The sequence below is a fragment of the Bombina bombina genome, chromosome 5 (assembly GCF_027579735.1).
Source record: "Bombina bombina isolate aBomBom1 chromosome 5, aBomBom1.pri, whole genome shotgun sequence".
NCBI classification, from domain to species: domain Eukaryota; kingdom Metazoa; phylum Chordata; class Amphibia; order Anura; family Bombinatoridae; genus Bombina; species Bombina bombina.
The window spans coordinates 576,464,191-576,480,763 of NC_069503.1; the positions used below are offsets into that span (position 1 = coordinate 576,464,191).

General features: G+C 39.0%; 1 protein-coding gene across 2 annotated transcripts in view; it reads right to left on the reverse strand.

Annotated features, from left to right (window-relative positions):
- Positions 1-16,573, reverse strand: part of LOC128660597 (collagen alpha-1(XV) chain) — a 674,535-nt gene that overhangs the window by 60,096 nt on the left and 597,866 nt on the right. For both annotated transcript variants that reach the window (XM_053714523.1, XM_053714522.1), the window contains exon 35: positions 3,781-3,925. In XM_053714523.1, coding sequence (XP_053570498.1) covers positions 3,781-3,925 — 145 coding nt within the window. The remainder of the gene's footprint in view (positions 1-3,780; positions 3,926-16,573) is intronic.

Sequence of the window (16,573 nt, forward strand, 5' to 3'; positions counted from 1 at the left end):
AAAGGCGGAATTCTGCTTTTGTCCCTTGTTTACCAGTTTTGTTTTGTCTGATATATTTCAATTTTAAGTATATGTGGTAATTTCAACAGGCAAAAACAACTATCCCAAATGACAAAATAAAGGTAAACACATTAAAACACTCTAGCAGGTAACATGGATCATTGGGAAAACTCTAAAAGTCTGTATGACCTCCCCCTTGAAAAACCTGGAATATATCTGTTTCTTATTATTTGAATAAAAAATAGATTTTATTTTTTTTATGGAATTAGTAATACTTATTATTTGATTAAAATAACTTAAAACAGTTGCCAAGGATTGGAGGACACCTGTTTTTTTTTTTTTACATTGTGAATTAAAGAGACACAAAACTCCAAAACAATTAATGATTCAGATAGAGCATAACATTTTAAACAACTTTCTAATTTACTTTTATCATATTTTCTTGTTATCCTTAGTTGAAAAGCAGGTATGTACACTCAAGAGTGTGCACATGTCTGCAGCACTATATAGCAGCAGTTTTGCAACAATGTTATACATTAGCAAGAGCACTAGATGGCAGCACTATTTCCTGTCATGTAGTGCTTCAGGCATGTGCACGCTACCTATCTAGATATCTCTTCAACAAAGAATAACATTACAGAAGTGAATTGGAAACTTTTTTTTGGTTGTGTGGTGTGTGTGTGTTGTATGAGAGTGCGTGTGTGTGTTGTATGAGAGTGCGTGCGTGCGTGTTGTATGAGAGTGCGTGCGTGTGTGTTGTATGAGAGTGCGTGAGTGTGTGTTGTATGAGAGTGCGTGTGTGTGTTGTATGAGAGTGCATGAGTGTGTGTTGTATGAGAGTGCGTGTGTGTGTTGTATGAGAGTGTGTGTGTGTGTGCTGTATGAGTGTGTGTGTGTGTGTTGTATGAGAGTGCGATGTGTGTGTGTGCTGTATGAGAGTGCGTGTGTGTGTGCTGTATGAGAGTGCCTGCGTGTGTGTTGTATGAGTGCGTGTGTGTGTTGTATGAGAGTGCGTGCGTGTGTGTGTTGTATGAGAGTGCGTGTGTGTGTGTGTTGTATGAGAGTGCGTGTGTGTGCTGTATGAGTGCGTGTGTGTGTGTTGTATGAGAGTGCGTGCGTGTGTGTGTTGTATGAGAGTGCGTGTGTGTGTGTTGTATGAGAGTGCGTGTGTGTGTGTGTTTTATGAGAGTGCGTGCGTGTGTGTTGTATGAGAGTGCGTGCGTGTGTGTTGTATGAGAGTGCGTGTGTGTGTGTTGTATGAGAGTGGGTGTGTGTGTTGTATGAGAGTGCGTGCGTGTGTGTTGTATGAGAGTGCGTGCATGTGTGTTGTATGAGAGTGCGTGAGTGTGTGTTGTATGAGAGTGCGTGTGTGTGTTGTATGAGAGTGCGTGAGTGTGTGTTGTATGAGAGTGCGTGTGTGTGTTGTATGAGTGTGTGTGTGTGTGCTGTATGAGTGCGTGTGTGTGTGTTGTATGAGAGTGCGATGTGTGTGTGTGCTGTATGAGAGTGCGTGTTTGTGTGCTGTATGAGAGTGCCTGCGTGTGTGTTGTATGAGTGCGTGTGTGTGTTGTATGAGAGTGCGTGCGTGTGTGTGTTGTATGAGAGTGCGTGTGTGTGTGTGTTGTATGAGAGTGCGTGTGTGTGCTGTATGAGTGCGTGTGTGTGTGTTGTATGAGAGTGCATGCGTGTGTGTGTTGTATGAGAGTGCGTGTGTGTGTGTTGTATGAGAGTGCGTGTGTGTGTTGTATGAGAGTGCGTGTGTGTGTGTGTTGTATGAGAGTGCGTGTGTGTGTGTTGTATGAGAGTGCGTGCGTGTGTGTTGTATGAGAGTGCGTGCGTGTGTGTTGTATGAGAGTGCGTGTGTGTGTTGTATGAGAGTGCGTGTGTGTGTGTTGTATGAGAGTGCGATGTGTGTGTGTGCTGTATGAGAGTGCTTGTGTGTTGTATGAGAGTGCCTGCGTGTGCGTGTTGTATGAGAGTGCGTGTGTGTGTGTTGTATGAGAGTGCGTGTGTGTGTTGTATGAGAGTGCGTGCGTGTGTGTTGTATGAGAGTGCGTGCGTGTGTGTTGTATGAGAGTGCGTGTGTGTGTGTGTGTTGTATGAGAGTGCGTGTGTGTGTGCTGTATGAGAGTGCCTGCGTGTGTGTTGTATGAGTGCGTGTGTGTGTTGTATGAGAGTGCGTGCGTGTGTGTGTTGTATGAGAGTGCGTGCGTGTGTGTGTTGTATGAGAGTGCGTGCGTGTGTGTGTTGTATGAGAGTGCGTGTGTGTGCTGTATGAGTGCGTGTGTGTGTTGTATGAGAGTGCGTGCGTGTGTGTGTTGTATGAGAGTGCGTGCGTGTGTGTTGTATGAGAGTGCGTGTGTGTGTGTTGTATGAGAGTGCGTGCGTGTGTGTTGTATGAGAGTGCGTGTGTGTGTGTTGTATGAGAGTGCGTGTGTGTGTTGTATGAGAGTGCGTGCGTGTGTGTTGTATGAGAGTGTGTGCGTGTGTGTTGTATAAGAGTGCGTGAGTGTGTGTTGTATGAGAGTGCGTGTGTGTGTTGTATGAGAGTGCGTGAGTGTGTGTTGTATGAGAGTGCGTGTGTGTGTTGTATGAGAGTGTGTGTGTGTGTGTTGTATGAGAGTGCGATGTGTGTGTGTGCTGTATGAGAGTGCGTGTGTGTGTGCTGTATGAGAGTGCCTGCGTGTGTGTTGTATGAGTGCGTGTGTGTGTTGTATGAGAGTGCGTGCGTGTGTGTGTTGTATGAGAGTGCGTGTGTGTGTGTGTTGTATGAGAGTGCGTGTGTGTGCTGTATGAGTGCGTGTGTGTGTGTTGTATGAGAGTGCGTGCGTGTGTGTGTTGTATGAGAGTGCGTGTGTGTGTGTTGTATGAGAGTGTGTGTGTGTGTGTTGTATGAGAGTGCGTGTGTGTGTGTTGTATGAGAGTGCGTGCGTGTGTGTTGTATGAGAGTGCGTGCGTGTGTGTTGTATGAGAGTGCGTGTGTGTTGTATGAGAGTGCGTGTGTGTGTGTTGTATGAGAGTGCGATGTGTGTGTGTGCTGTATGAGAGTGCGTGTGTGTTGTATGAGAGTGCGTGCGTGTGTGTTGTATGAGAGTGCGTGTGTGTGTTGTATGAGAGTGCGTGCGTGTGTGTTGTATGAGAGTGCGTGCGTGTGTGTTGTATGAGAGTGCGTGTGTGTGTTGTATGAGAGTGCGTGTGTGTGTGTGTGTTGTATGAGAGTGCGTGTGTGTGTGTTGTATGAGAGTGCGATGTGTGTGTGTGCTGTATGAGAGTGCGTGTGTGTGTGTGCTGTATGAGAGTGCGTGTGTGTTGTATGTGAGTGCCTGCGTGTGCGTGTTGTATGAGAGTGCGTGCGTGTGTGTTGTATGAGAGTGCGTGTGTGTGTTGTATGAGAGTGTGTGGTGTGTATGTGTTATTACCTCTTACAACACGCTCAGTTTTAGCTACAAACAGTAAAGTAAAGTACGCACACATTTTAGTCACTTTGCCAAAAATTGCAGCTATCTAGTTGTATATTACTTCAGAAATTTTCAGACCAAGAATAAAAATAGGGTTGCAAAGGTACGTGGTATCATAGCACTGTGTCTTGGGGGAAAAAAAGTTTGAAGAACCCTGCTCTATCTGAATAATGAAAGTAAAATGTTTGGTTTCATGTCCCTTTAACTTGGATTCTTTTTAAAACAAGGACATGATAATTTGGGTTCTAAATACATATGGGCCAAAACAAAGGCTTTAACACCTGCTTAATATATGAACTGACAATCTCAAACTGTTACATACCTGATCCAAATATAGATGGGGGTCCCGGAGGACCAGGGGGTCCCGGAGGACCAGGCTGTCCCATAATGCCATAGCCAGGTGATCCTGGAAGCCCGGGCACTCCTGGAGGACCTCTTGGACCAACAACAGAATCACCTTTTAGTCCCTATAAAAAAATAAATAAAAAATACTGATTAATTTTAGTTACATTAAAAGACGGAAGTAACAAAACACATACGTTTTTAACAATGGTTGTTATCTTCCCAGACACATAAACAGCTTTAGGATTACATTAGTGAGAGTGAATTTAAAATATTGTCATCCAGATTTGTATTCAGAGATAACGAAATTCCATTTATTACATGTCATTTCTTCACACAAATCAACACATTTTGTAACCGTGAACAACTATATGTATCTAGTTTAGTTTACTGTTAAAAGCTCTTTATATACTATGGCCTCTAGTTATTAAGGTCTGGCGGACCTGATCCGACAGTGCGGATCAGGTCCGCAACACCTCGCTGAATACGGAGAACAATACGCTCTCCGTATTCACCATTGCACCAGCAGCTCACAAGAGCTGCTGGTGCAATGGCGCCCCCTGCAGACTCGCGGCCAATGGGCCGCCAGCAGGGGGTGTCAATCAACCCGATCGTACTCGATCGGGTTGATTTCCGGCGATGTCTGTCCGCCTGCTCAGAGCAGACGGACAGGGTTATGGAGCAGCGGTCTTTGTGACCGCTGCTTCATAACTGCTGTTTCTGGCGAGCCTGAAGACTCGCCAGAAACACGGGCCGTCAAGCTCCTTTCGGAACTTGATAAATAGGCCCCTATGTCTCTGTCTAAAGATGACAGTATGTTTTTAAAGGGACATGAAACCCAATTTTTTTTCTTTTATGATTCAAATAAAGCATATAATTGTAAACACCTTTTTAGTTTGCTCATTTGCTTAGTTCTCTTGGTATCCTTTGTTGAAAGCATACCTAAGTAAACTCAGGAGCTGGGAGCTAGCTGCTCATTGGTGGATGCACATATATGCCTCTTTTTTTTAAAGTCTTTAACATTTACCAAAACCCAATAGGAATAAGAAATAAATGGTGAATACACATTTTACAAAGAACGTCATTTTATTAGTACATTCAATTTGAACAATAAATGAAGCATGCCCATTAGAGCCTTGAAGGGACATGAAACCCAATGTTTTTCTTTCATTATTCAGATAGAGAATATCATTTCAAAAAGTTTCCAATTTACTTCTATTATCAAATTTGCTTCATTCTGATGTTATTCTTTGTTGAAGAGATACCTATATAGGTAGCATGCACATGTCTGAAGAACTGCATGACAGGAAATAGTGCTACCATCTAGTGCTCTTGCTAATGCCTAGCATTCTTGCTAAACTGCTGCCATACTCTGCAGACACATGAACACTACGGAGCTTACCCTTCCTGCTTTTCAACAAAGGATAAAAAGAAAAATGAAAACAATTTGATAATAGATATACATTGGAAAGTTGTTTACAATTGTATTTTCTCTCTCTATTTAAATCAAGAAAGAAAAATGAGATTTATTTTGGTATAAACCAAATAGGTAAATAACTGTAAACTGGTTGTCTAAATAGTACCTAGAAGATACCAAGGATAAAGCTAAATATTACAGGATGACTGTGTATACACTCACTGTCTTACAGAGCTGTGATTCAAGAAGATGTGTGTGTGCTCACGGATATTGCTTCAAAAGACAGATATGCAGGTCAGCCCACCCAATAGAAATTTTTGCTTTGTTCTTTTGGTATTCTCAGTTGAAAGCTAAACCTAGGAGGTTCATATGCTAATTTCTTAGACCTTGAAGGCCACCTCTAATTTAAATGCATTTTGATAGTTTTTTACCACTAGAGGGCATTAGTTCACGTGTTTCATATAGATACCATCAAGCTCATGCACGTGAATGTACCATGGAGACAGTTCTGATTGGCTAAAATGCAAGTCTGTCAAAAGAAACTGAAATAAGGGGGCAGTCTGCTGAGGCTTAGATACAAGGTAATTACAGAGGTAAAATGTGTATAATTATAACTGTGTTGGTTATGCAAAACTGGGTAATGGGTAATAAAGGGATTATCTATCTTTTAAAACAACAATAATTCTGGGTGTTGACTGTCCCTTTAAGCTGGGACTGACAGCTGCTCTATCAGTAACTAAGCAGTTAAGTGTGGGTTAGTAGTGGGTGCCTTGATGTGGGGTTTGTTGCTTGGGGGCCCTAGAGTGTGGGGTCTGGCCCTGGAGGTTGGGGGCCCTGTCTCTTGCTCTTGACATTGGGGTTTCAAACCCTGGTGGTTGAGGGGCCTGGTGAGGGCAGGGAGGCTACCATGTAGTTGTATTTAATGAAAGGCAAACTGCCACCCACATAAATTGGCAGATTAATGAATGGATGTGCTTAATAATTCAGAATGTCCATCTAAGTCAGCTATCCTTAAAGGGACATTATACTTTTTTTTTTCTCTTCATTGCATCTAAAATATACTGTTTGTTTTTTTTATTTTATTTATTATTCTTGAGAATAAATTCCCAGGAGCCTGGATAAGTCTGGAAAGACTGCAAACAAATAAACACTTGGGTCAATGTCCACTTTACCTAACAACAGTATAATTCCCCCCAAAAGCCTGATAACTACCAGTTCATATGGTACTTACAAATTGGTCTTCTAGTCATCTCAACTGTACAAAAATTGAGGATCTGGTAAAGTGGGTATTTATTATGCCCCCTTTCCTGTAATTTAATTCTGACAGAATAATGCTGATTATTTATTCAATTATTTATTTATTTTGCTAATGTGACCAAGCTGAGACTCACTGGGCCCTTACATTTAATCCCACAGATTCTTAAAGGAACAATAAACGCTAAAAACAAAATATGTCCTATCCGGACTTTATATTTAGCATAGCAAATTCCAGAGGTGGACTGAGACCAATCAGGGTCCCTGGCAAAAATTACTGTCTCACACTGACCCAAATTTTTTTATTATTATTATGCAAATAAACATGGTAGCCTCCCTGCCCTCACCAGGCCCCTCAACCTCCAGGGTCTGAATCCCCAATGTCAAGAGCAAGAGACAGGGCCCCCAACCTCCAGGGCCAGACCCGACATTCTAGGGCCCCCAAGCAACAACCCCCACATCAAGGCACCCACTACTAACCCACACTTAACTGCTTAGTTACTGATAGGGCAGCTGTCAGTCCCAGCTTAAAGGGACAGTCAACACCAGAATTGTTGTTGTTTTAAAAGATAGATAATCCCTTTATTACACATTACCCAGTTTTGCATAACCAACACAGTTATAATTATACACATTTTACCTCTGTAATTACCTTGTATCTAAGCCTCAGCAGACTGCCCCTTATTTCAGTTCTTTTGACAGACTTGCATTTTAGCCAATCAGAACTGTCTCCATGGTAAATTCACGTGCATGAGCTCGATGGTATCTATATGAAACACGTGAACTAATGCCCTCTAATGGTAAAAAACTATCAAAATGCATTTAGATTAGAGGCGGCCTTCAAGGTCTAAGAAATTAGCATATGAACCTCCTAGGTTTAGCTTTCAACTGAGAATACCAAAAGAACAAAGCAAAATTGGTAATAAAAGTAAATTGGAAAGTTGTTTAAAATTACATGCTCTAATTGAATCCTGAAATTTGTTTTTGGACTTGACTGTCCCTTTAAGCAGCACATCAGGATGTCATCAGCAGCCATGGAGATGCCTTTTGTGGCCCGTGGTCCAGGTCCTATTTGTCCGACTGCTCGGTCCACCCCTGGCAAGTTCCAAACTTTCAATATATAGTTATTATAATGATAAATAATATTTACTTATGAATTTATAATTATGGCTCCTCTTCTGACTGCCTCCTTGATGAATCCGCTTCTTAACGTCAAGCTTTATCTCCTTTGAATCGGTCGCACCATAGAGTTATTGCAGAGGAACGCTGCTGAACTCCACACAGATCCCTATCTAATTGAAGTGCGCATGCACTCTAGTTAGCACTTGATTCAGCTTAGGCTGAGCAGAATATTGCTATAGTTTTATTTTCAAGCTCTCCTTCAAATAATACATTTATACTGACTAGAATTTTTTTAAATTGGTTTTTAAAACATATTTTAATGATTTACATATTATAATAGTAATTTGCTATGCAATGTAAAGATTATAAAATGATATATACCTTGTTAAAATTGCTTGTCTACCGCTTACACTCGCACCTCTCACACCGACTGTGAATTGCAATGCTGAGCGCATCACGACTTACAAGTCAGACCAGTGTCAGAGCTGAGGAGTTAGATAACATGCGCGGCTAGTCTGTCTGTCTAGGATCAAAGAGCATGAATGTGCTGAAGTAGAAAAAAGGGGCTTGACACACCATTCCCCTATGCCAGTGATGGCAAACCTTGGCACTCCAGATGTTTCAGAACTACAATTCCCATGATGCTTAGGCACTCTGAAGTCCAGTCGAGCATCATGGGAAATATAGGTCTGAAACAGCTAGAGTGCCAAGGTTCGCCATCACTGCCCTAGGCTGTCCTACACTTGAGCGGGATAGAATGCTAACTGCCAAAGCTAGGGCGCCCAGCTAGAGATCTTGATTGACAGTTTTGATAGGATAACTATATTAAAAATAAAGCTTTTCTTTACTTTACTGTACTTTAACTGTATTTACTATTCATTTGACATTGTAAAAAAAACGTGACAAATTTTACAAATGTTTATTGGCACTTTAAAGGACATAAAATTAAACAATTTTCTTTCATGATTTACATAGAGCATGCAATTTTAAAAAAACATCTTATTTGCTGCTATTATCAAATTTTCTTTGATCTTTTAATATCTTTAGTTAAAATGTAAGATGAGGAACATGCACGTGCCTAGAGCACTATATGGCAGCAGTTTTGCAAGAATGTTATCCATTTGCAAGAGTACTAGATGGCAGCACTGTTTCCTGCTATGTAGCGCTTCAGATGCCTACCTAGGTCTCTCTTCAACAAAGAATATCATGGGAACAAAGAGCACTAGATGGCAAATTCGATTAACAAAAAGTAAACTGGAAACTTTTTTTTAAAAAAATGTTCTGTTCTGTCTGAATCACAAAATACATTTTTTGAATTTCATGTCCCTTTAACCTATTGTGCATTGCTCCTGGATTTCTTCCTTCCAATATGCCTTATATAGAGTTCCTCATACAGATGTTAGCAACCTACAGGCCATGCCTAAGGTGCAGTTTGGATTTCAAGGAAATGATTGATGCAAAAGCCTTTCGGCTAGATTACAAGTTTTGCGGTAAGAAGGGTGCGGTGCTAACTTGCACGTTATTGTCACCGCTCACTTTCCTACAGTGCTGGTAAGTACAGGTTTTCATAAACCCGGCGTTAAAAGACAAGAAGTGAGCGTAGAGCAAACTTGTGCTCCATACCGCACTCCAATACCAGCGCTGCTTAAGTCAGCGGTGAGCTGGTTGTACGTGCTCGTGCACGATTTCCCCATAGACATCAATGGGGAGAGCCAGCTGAAAAAAAGCCTAACACCTGCAATAAAGCAGCGTAAAGCTCTGTAACGCAGCCCCATTGATTGCTATGGGGAAACAAAATTTATGTTTACACCTAACACCCTAATATGAACCCCGAGTCTAAACACCCCTAATCTTACACTTATTAACCCCTAATCTTGCTGCCCCCGACATCGCAGACACCTAAATTATACTTATTAACCCCTAATCTGCCTCTCCGGACATCGCCGTCACTATAATAAACATATTAACCCCTAAACCGCTGCACTCCTGCATCACAAACATTAGTTAAATATTATTAACCCCTAATCTGCTGCCCCTAACATCGCCGCCACCTACCTACATTTATTAACCCCTAATCTGCCGCCCCAACGTCGCCGCCACTATACTAATGTTATTAACCCCTAAACCTAAGTCTAACCCTAATCCTAACACCCACTTAAATATAATTAAAATACATCTAAAGAAAACTTACTATTAATAACTAAATAATTCCTATTTAAAACTAAATACCTGTAAAATAAACCCTAAGCTAGCTACAATATAACTAATAGTTACATTGTATCTAGCTTAGGGTTTATTTTTATTTTACAGGTAGAATAGTTTTGTATTTATTTTAACTAGGTAGAATAGTTACTAAATAGTTATTAACTATTTACTAACTACCTAGCTAAAATAAATACAAATGTACCTGTAAAATAAACCTAACCTGAGTTACATTAACACCTAACCTTACACTACAATTAAATAAATTAAATACAATTAGCTAAATTAAATACAAATACCTAAATTACAAAAAAAACCCCACTAAATTACTCAAAATAAAAAACAAATTACAAGATATTTAAACTAATTACACCTAATCTAATAGCCCTATATCAAAATAAAAAAAGCCCCCCCCCAAAATAAAAAACCCCTAGCCTAAACTAAACTACCAATAGCCCTTAAAAGGGCCTTTTGTGGGGCATTGCCCCAAAGAAATCAGCTCTTTTACCTTTAAAAAACAACCCCCAACAGTAAAACCCACCGCCTGCACAACCAACCCCCCCAAATAAAACCTTAACTAAAAAAACCTAAGCTCCCCATTGCCCTGAAAAGGGCATTTGGATGGGCATTGCCCTTAAAAGGGCATTTAGCTCTATTTCTGCCCAAACCCTAATCTAAAACTAAAACCCACCCAATAAACCCTTAAAAAAACCTAACACTAACCCCTGAAGATCCACTTACAGTTTTGAAGACCAGACATCCATCGTCAATGAAGAAGTCCTTATTGAAGTGGCAAGAAGTCCTCAACGAAGCCAGGAGAAGTCTTCATCCAAGCTGGGAGAAGTGGTCCTTAGGCCAAAAAAGTGTGCGGGACAGCTGTACCTACAAGACTCGTAATAGCAGCGGTAATGAAAAAGCAGCGTTATGAGCCTTAACACTGCTTTTTTACTCATAATGCAAAACTCGGAATCTAGCCGTTCTCGATATTGACTTTTTCTAAACAAATCCTTTGTGCCTGTTTATCACATTGACTCTGCTTTATGATATTGGCACATGCTGCCCTCATCGACCTTTTAGTTCTGCATCTTTTCGTCTCCTTAAAGGACATTAAATGGCATTTATAGGTCCTTGGAAAATATGTCACGCCAGCAAATGTGTGAACAAATGGCCAGAACATTTGCATACATTAAAAAACATAAATGCTGCAATTTAAATAAATACATTTTCTGAAGTACAACACTGAATCTGTGGCTGGCTAAATCCATCCAAAGAATGAAGGAGTTGCTGCATAGTGGGATTAACATTTTTTACATGAATATGCATTATATTGAAACGTAACCACCATCTCTCCCCCAGTCTCCCCATCTATGTATTCTCTTAAAGCGAGAGTCTAGTCAAAATTAAACTTTCATGATTCAGATAGGGCATGCAATTTTAAACAATTTTCCAATTTACTAATCATCAAACTTTGATGGCAGCACTATTTCCTGTCATATAGTGATTGAGGCATGTGCACGCTACCTATATAGATATCTCCAACAAACAAAGAACAAAGCAAATTTGATAATAGAAGTAAATTGGAAATTTTTGGGTTTCACATTCCTTCTAACATAAAAAAATACAAAAAAAACCTAAATGACCACAAAACCAGTAAAACTTGAGGCCCTATTTTACGTCTGTCTACTTTTCCTAAATATATATATATATATATATATATATATATATATATATATATATATATATATATATATATATATATATATATATATGTCTGTGTGTGTGTATGTTTCTTGGGTGTATCATAGCTAGCCTCACCAGCCTCTGACCTCACTGCACGTCACTGATATATGTATATATATATATATATATATATATATATATATATATATATATATATATATAAACAAATAATAGCTAAAGCTGTATAAAACTTGTAGCAATAAATCAGATGAAATATAATGTATCCTGAATTTTCTTTCAGTATATTGTAAGAAATCAATACAGCCTATAAAAAACAGATCCTTTAGAAATTTTGAGAAAAGCTTCCTAGCTTTTCAAGCAATGTTAATATATAACATTTCAGCAAGGCCACACATAACATATAACCATTTCTGTGGAAGAGCTTTTCTGTGCTGCCTGTTCATGCTTTTATAAAAACACAAGTGCACAAAATAAAACACTTAATTATGTTTCATAGAACTCTGAAATCCATTATCAATAACTCCTTTTTAACTTTTTATGCCAGATAATGCTCTGAACAAATATTGACATTTATTTAGCTTAAAGAACAATTAAACTTGACATTTCAACAATTCATAAAATGTTTCATTATTGCAAGTGAAACATTATTGCAATATACATTCATTATTTATTTTGCAGCCTTTTGTTGTAAAACACAGTACTTTCTCCCAGGGAGGCTTGGGTTAATACTTTAAGGTAAATTATGTGAGATTTTGTTTACTTTTCCCTCCCTCCCAAAGCTTCTATGTTGCAACATGCTTTTAAAAGGTGCATTATCAGTTTTGCATCAACAATCATGATGGGCAAATCATTCTTTGCAATAGTAACCACCAATTCACTTTTGTAAAAAAGAGTGATTAGAATGACTGATGTTTTTTTATTAATAAATCATAAATAAAGCAACATCAAAGTTAAAAAAAAAGTATAACCAGGGAAATACATTCAATATTAAACATATTAAACTTAAATGTATTGGATCGAACACAAAATGTTAAACAACTTTACCATTACATTAAATTATTCATTTTGCTCAATTCTCTTTGTATCCTTTGTTAAACCATAATCCTAGGTGAGCTCAGGAGTGTGCATGTGTCTTTAGCCTTCTGGCAGCACTGTTTGTAAATATGTATGACATGGCTATAAACATTGTTGCAAACACTACTGTATAGACTGCTATAGACACATGCACTGCGCACTCCTAAGCTCATATCAGCCTACCTAGGTTTACTCTAAACAGAGGATATCAAGAAAACAAAACACACTTGTTTATACAAATAAATTGGAAAGTTGTTTAAAACTGTGTGCTCTATCCAATCCATTAAGTTTTATTTTGTCTGTCCCTTTAAATACTCCAACTCCCCCCCCTTTTTTGTGTACTTGTGTTTTTCTTTTCTTTTTACACTCTTTTGTTGTTAAATTGTATTTGTCTTTTTCTGTTTTTGTCTCAAAACTGTACCATGTACATACTTCAGTAAGTAATCATCACAAGTGTATAACCCCTGCACATACACAGTGACTGGAGCTTAAACAATAAATACAATTCAGGCAACTCCCTGTAATATTGGTGCTGCCATTTTGGAACCTAGGTTACACTGCAGGTTTCTGAAGGAGAGTTGCTGAACATGTGCAAACACGTCAGCACTGGAATGCAGTGAAAGACAGAATTAAATATGCTGGCCCCCATGACTAGAGGAAAGTGGGGAATTACTTCAATACTAAGGGTTTAGTGTTAAAGGGATATGAAACCCAAGTTTGTTTCTTTCATGATACAGATAGAGCATTCAATTTTAAGCAGCAATGTAAGCTTAGAAGCTGACCCATTTTTCATCCAGCACTTGGTTGCACTTGCTGATTGATAGCTACATTTAGCCACCAATAAGCAAGCGCTGTCCAGGTGGTGAAACAAAATGGGCTGGCTCCTAAACTTACATTTCTGCTTTTTCAAATAAAGATACCAAGAGAACAAAGAAAAATTGATAATGGGGGTAAATTAGAAAGCTGCTCAAAGTTGCATGCTCTATCTAAATCACAAAAGAAAAAAAATTGGGTTTAATATCCCTTTAATGCATGTAAACAGCAGTATGCACTCGCAGTACCTTTCAATACAGAAATGCAACAAAGACTGCCAAAAAAGTCAATCATTACTGTAGCATCCTCAAATCATAAATGCATCAGCAGTACTGAATTTGTAAGGCAGTCTTTTACGTGTCCTTACGCAGAAAAAGAGAAATAGCAGCCCCCCACTAGTAGACCCACATTATTGGTATTTAGTTTTCTGATCTACTTTTTGCACCCACAAATGTTATGGTCTATAGCAATCCCTTCACTTTTGCTTGCATCTATCAATGGGCTAGAATACAAGTCACGCAGCAGATCAGTTGCGAAAAACACAGCGCGCGTAATTACTTTTTTGCATTTGGGGTTGCGCAGGTATTACAAGTTGCAAAATAATGCAAACAGCCAAATCACATGCACATTCACGTATTCCCCATAGAAGTCAATGGAGAAGACAAATAGAAAAAACAACAACACAAAAACCCTAATCTGTCGCGCAAAGCCCATTATAGATTCTCTTTGAAAAGTGTACATGAAAATGTGAATATTTCATATTGCAAGAATGATTTCGCAGTGGAATATGTTCTATTTATTTAAAAAATAAATATTCTCTATGTATGTGATGATTTTTGGACTGATATATCTATTTATAGCGAGATATGAATATATATATATATATATATATATACATACAGTATGTATGTGTGTGTGTGTGTGGGTGTGTGTATGTGTGTGTGTGTGTATATATATATATATATATATATATATATATGCCTAGATATCTCGAGATCTATATGTGAATATCTCTTTGAAAAATATAATTTATGCTTACCTGATAAATTCTTTTCTTTCCTGGCATGGAGAGTCCACAAATCTATTCAATTACTAGTGGGAATTCAACTTCTGACCACTAGGTGGAGGCAAAGAACATCCCAGCAAAGCTTCAAGCATCCTCCGACTTCCCACAATCCCCAGTCATTCAGCCGAGGAATCATAGAAAGAGAAGACACAAAGGGTATAGAGGTGCCTGAGGTTTAGAAAATTACAAAAAGACGTCTTAAAATAAGGGTGGGTCGTGGATTCTCCATGCCAGGAAAGAAAATAATTTATCAGGTAAGTATAAATTATGTTTTCTTTCCAATGGCATGAAGAGTCCACAAATCCATTCAATTACTAGTGGGAACCAATACCAAAGCTAGAGACCACAGAATGGAAGGGAGGGATACACAAGACAGGCAAGCCTAAACGGAAGGCGCCACCGCTTGAAGAACTTTCCTCCCAAAAGAAGCCTCAGCTGAGGCAAAACCATCAAATTTGGAAAAAGTATCCAATGATGACCAAATATACGCCTTGCAAATCTGTTCCATAGAAGCATCATTTTTAAAAGCCCAAGAGGAAGCGACAGCCCTAGTGGAGTGAGCCGTAATCTTCTCTGAAGGCTGCTGTCCAGTTGTCTCCTAAGCCAATCGAATAACACTTCTCAACCAGAAGGAGAGAGTAGAAGAAGTGGCCTTCTAATCTCTCCGTTTACCAGAAAAGACAACAAAAAGAGCAGGAGATTGACGAAAATCTTTTGTAGCCTGCAAATAGAACTTCAAAGCATGCACAACATCTAGATTGTGCAACAATTGCTTCTTCTTAGAGTAAGGATTAGGACAAAATGAAGGAACAACAATTTCTTGGTTAATATTGCTTCCGAAACCACCTTAGGTAGGAATCTTGATTTAATACGGAGGACCGCCTTATTCGCATGAAGAATAAGATAATAAGAGTCACACTGTAGAGCCGAAAGCTCAGAAACTCTATGGGCAGAAGAAATTGCCAGTAGAAACAAAAACTTCCAGGACAATAACTTAAAGGGACACTGAACCCATTTTTTTCTTTCGGGATTCAGATAGAAAATGACATTTTAAGCAACTTTATAATTTACTCCTATTATCAAATTTTCTTTTTTTTTTGGTATCTTTATATGAAATGAAAGAATGTAAGTTTAGATACCGGCCCATTTTTGGTGAACAACCTGGGTTGTCCATGCTGATTGGTGGATAAATTCATCCACCAATAAAAAAGTGCTGTCCAGAGTTCTGAGCCCAAAAAAAGCTTAGATGCCTTCTTTCTTCTGTTATGTGTGATCAGTCCACGGGTCATCATTACTTCTGGGATATAACTCCTCCCCAACAGGAAATGCAAGAGGATTCACCCAGCAGAGCTGCATATAGCTCCTCCCCTCTACGTCAGTCCCAGTCATTCTCTTGCACCCAACGACTAGATAGGATGTGTGAGAGGACTATGGTGATTATACTTAGTTTTTATGACTTCAATCAAAAGTTTGTTATTTTAAAATAGCACCGGAGCGTGTTATTACTTCTCTGGCAGAGTTTGAGGAAGAATCTGTCAGAGTTTTTTACTATGATTTTAACCGGAGTAGTTAAGATCATATTGCTGTTCTCGGCCATCTGAGGGAGGTAAAGGCTTCAGATCAGGGGACAGCGGGCAGAGGAATCTGCATTGAGGTATGTAGCAGTTTTTATTTTCTGAATGGAATTGATGAGAAAATCCTGCCATACCGTTAAAATGACATGTATGTATACACTTCAGTATTCTGGGGATGGTATTTCACCGGAACTACTCTGTTAAAGGTCACTAATCCTTTTTAATAACTATTTATCATGTTAAACGTTTTTGCTGGAATGTAGAATCGTTTACATTGCTGAGGTACTGTGTGAATAAATATTTGGGCATTATTTTCCACTTGGCAGTTTTTTTGCTTTATTTGTGACAGTTTCGTTTCTCTTCACTGCTGTGTGGGAGAGGGAGGGGCCGTTTTGGCGCTCTTTGCTACGCATCAAAAAATACCAGTCAGTTACTTTTATTTTTCCTGCATGATCCGGTTCATCTCTGATAGATCTCAGGGGTCTTCAAACTTCTTTGAAGGGAGGTAAATTCTCTCAGCAGAGCTGTGAGAATTCTTATAGTGACTGTG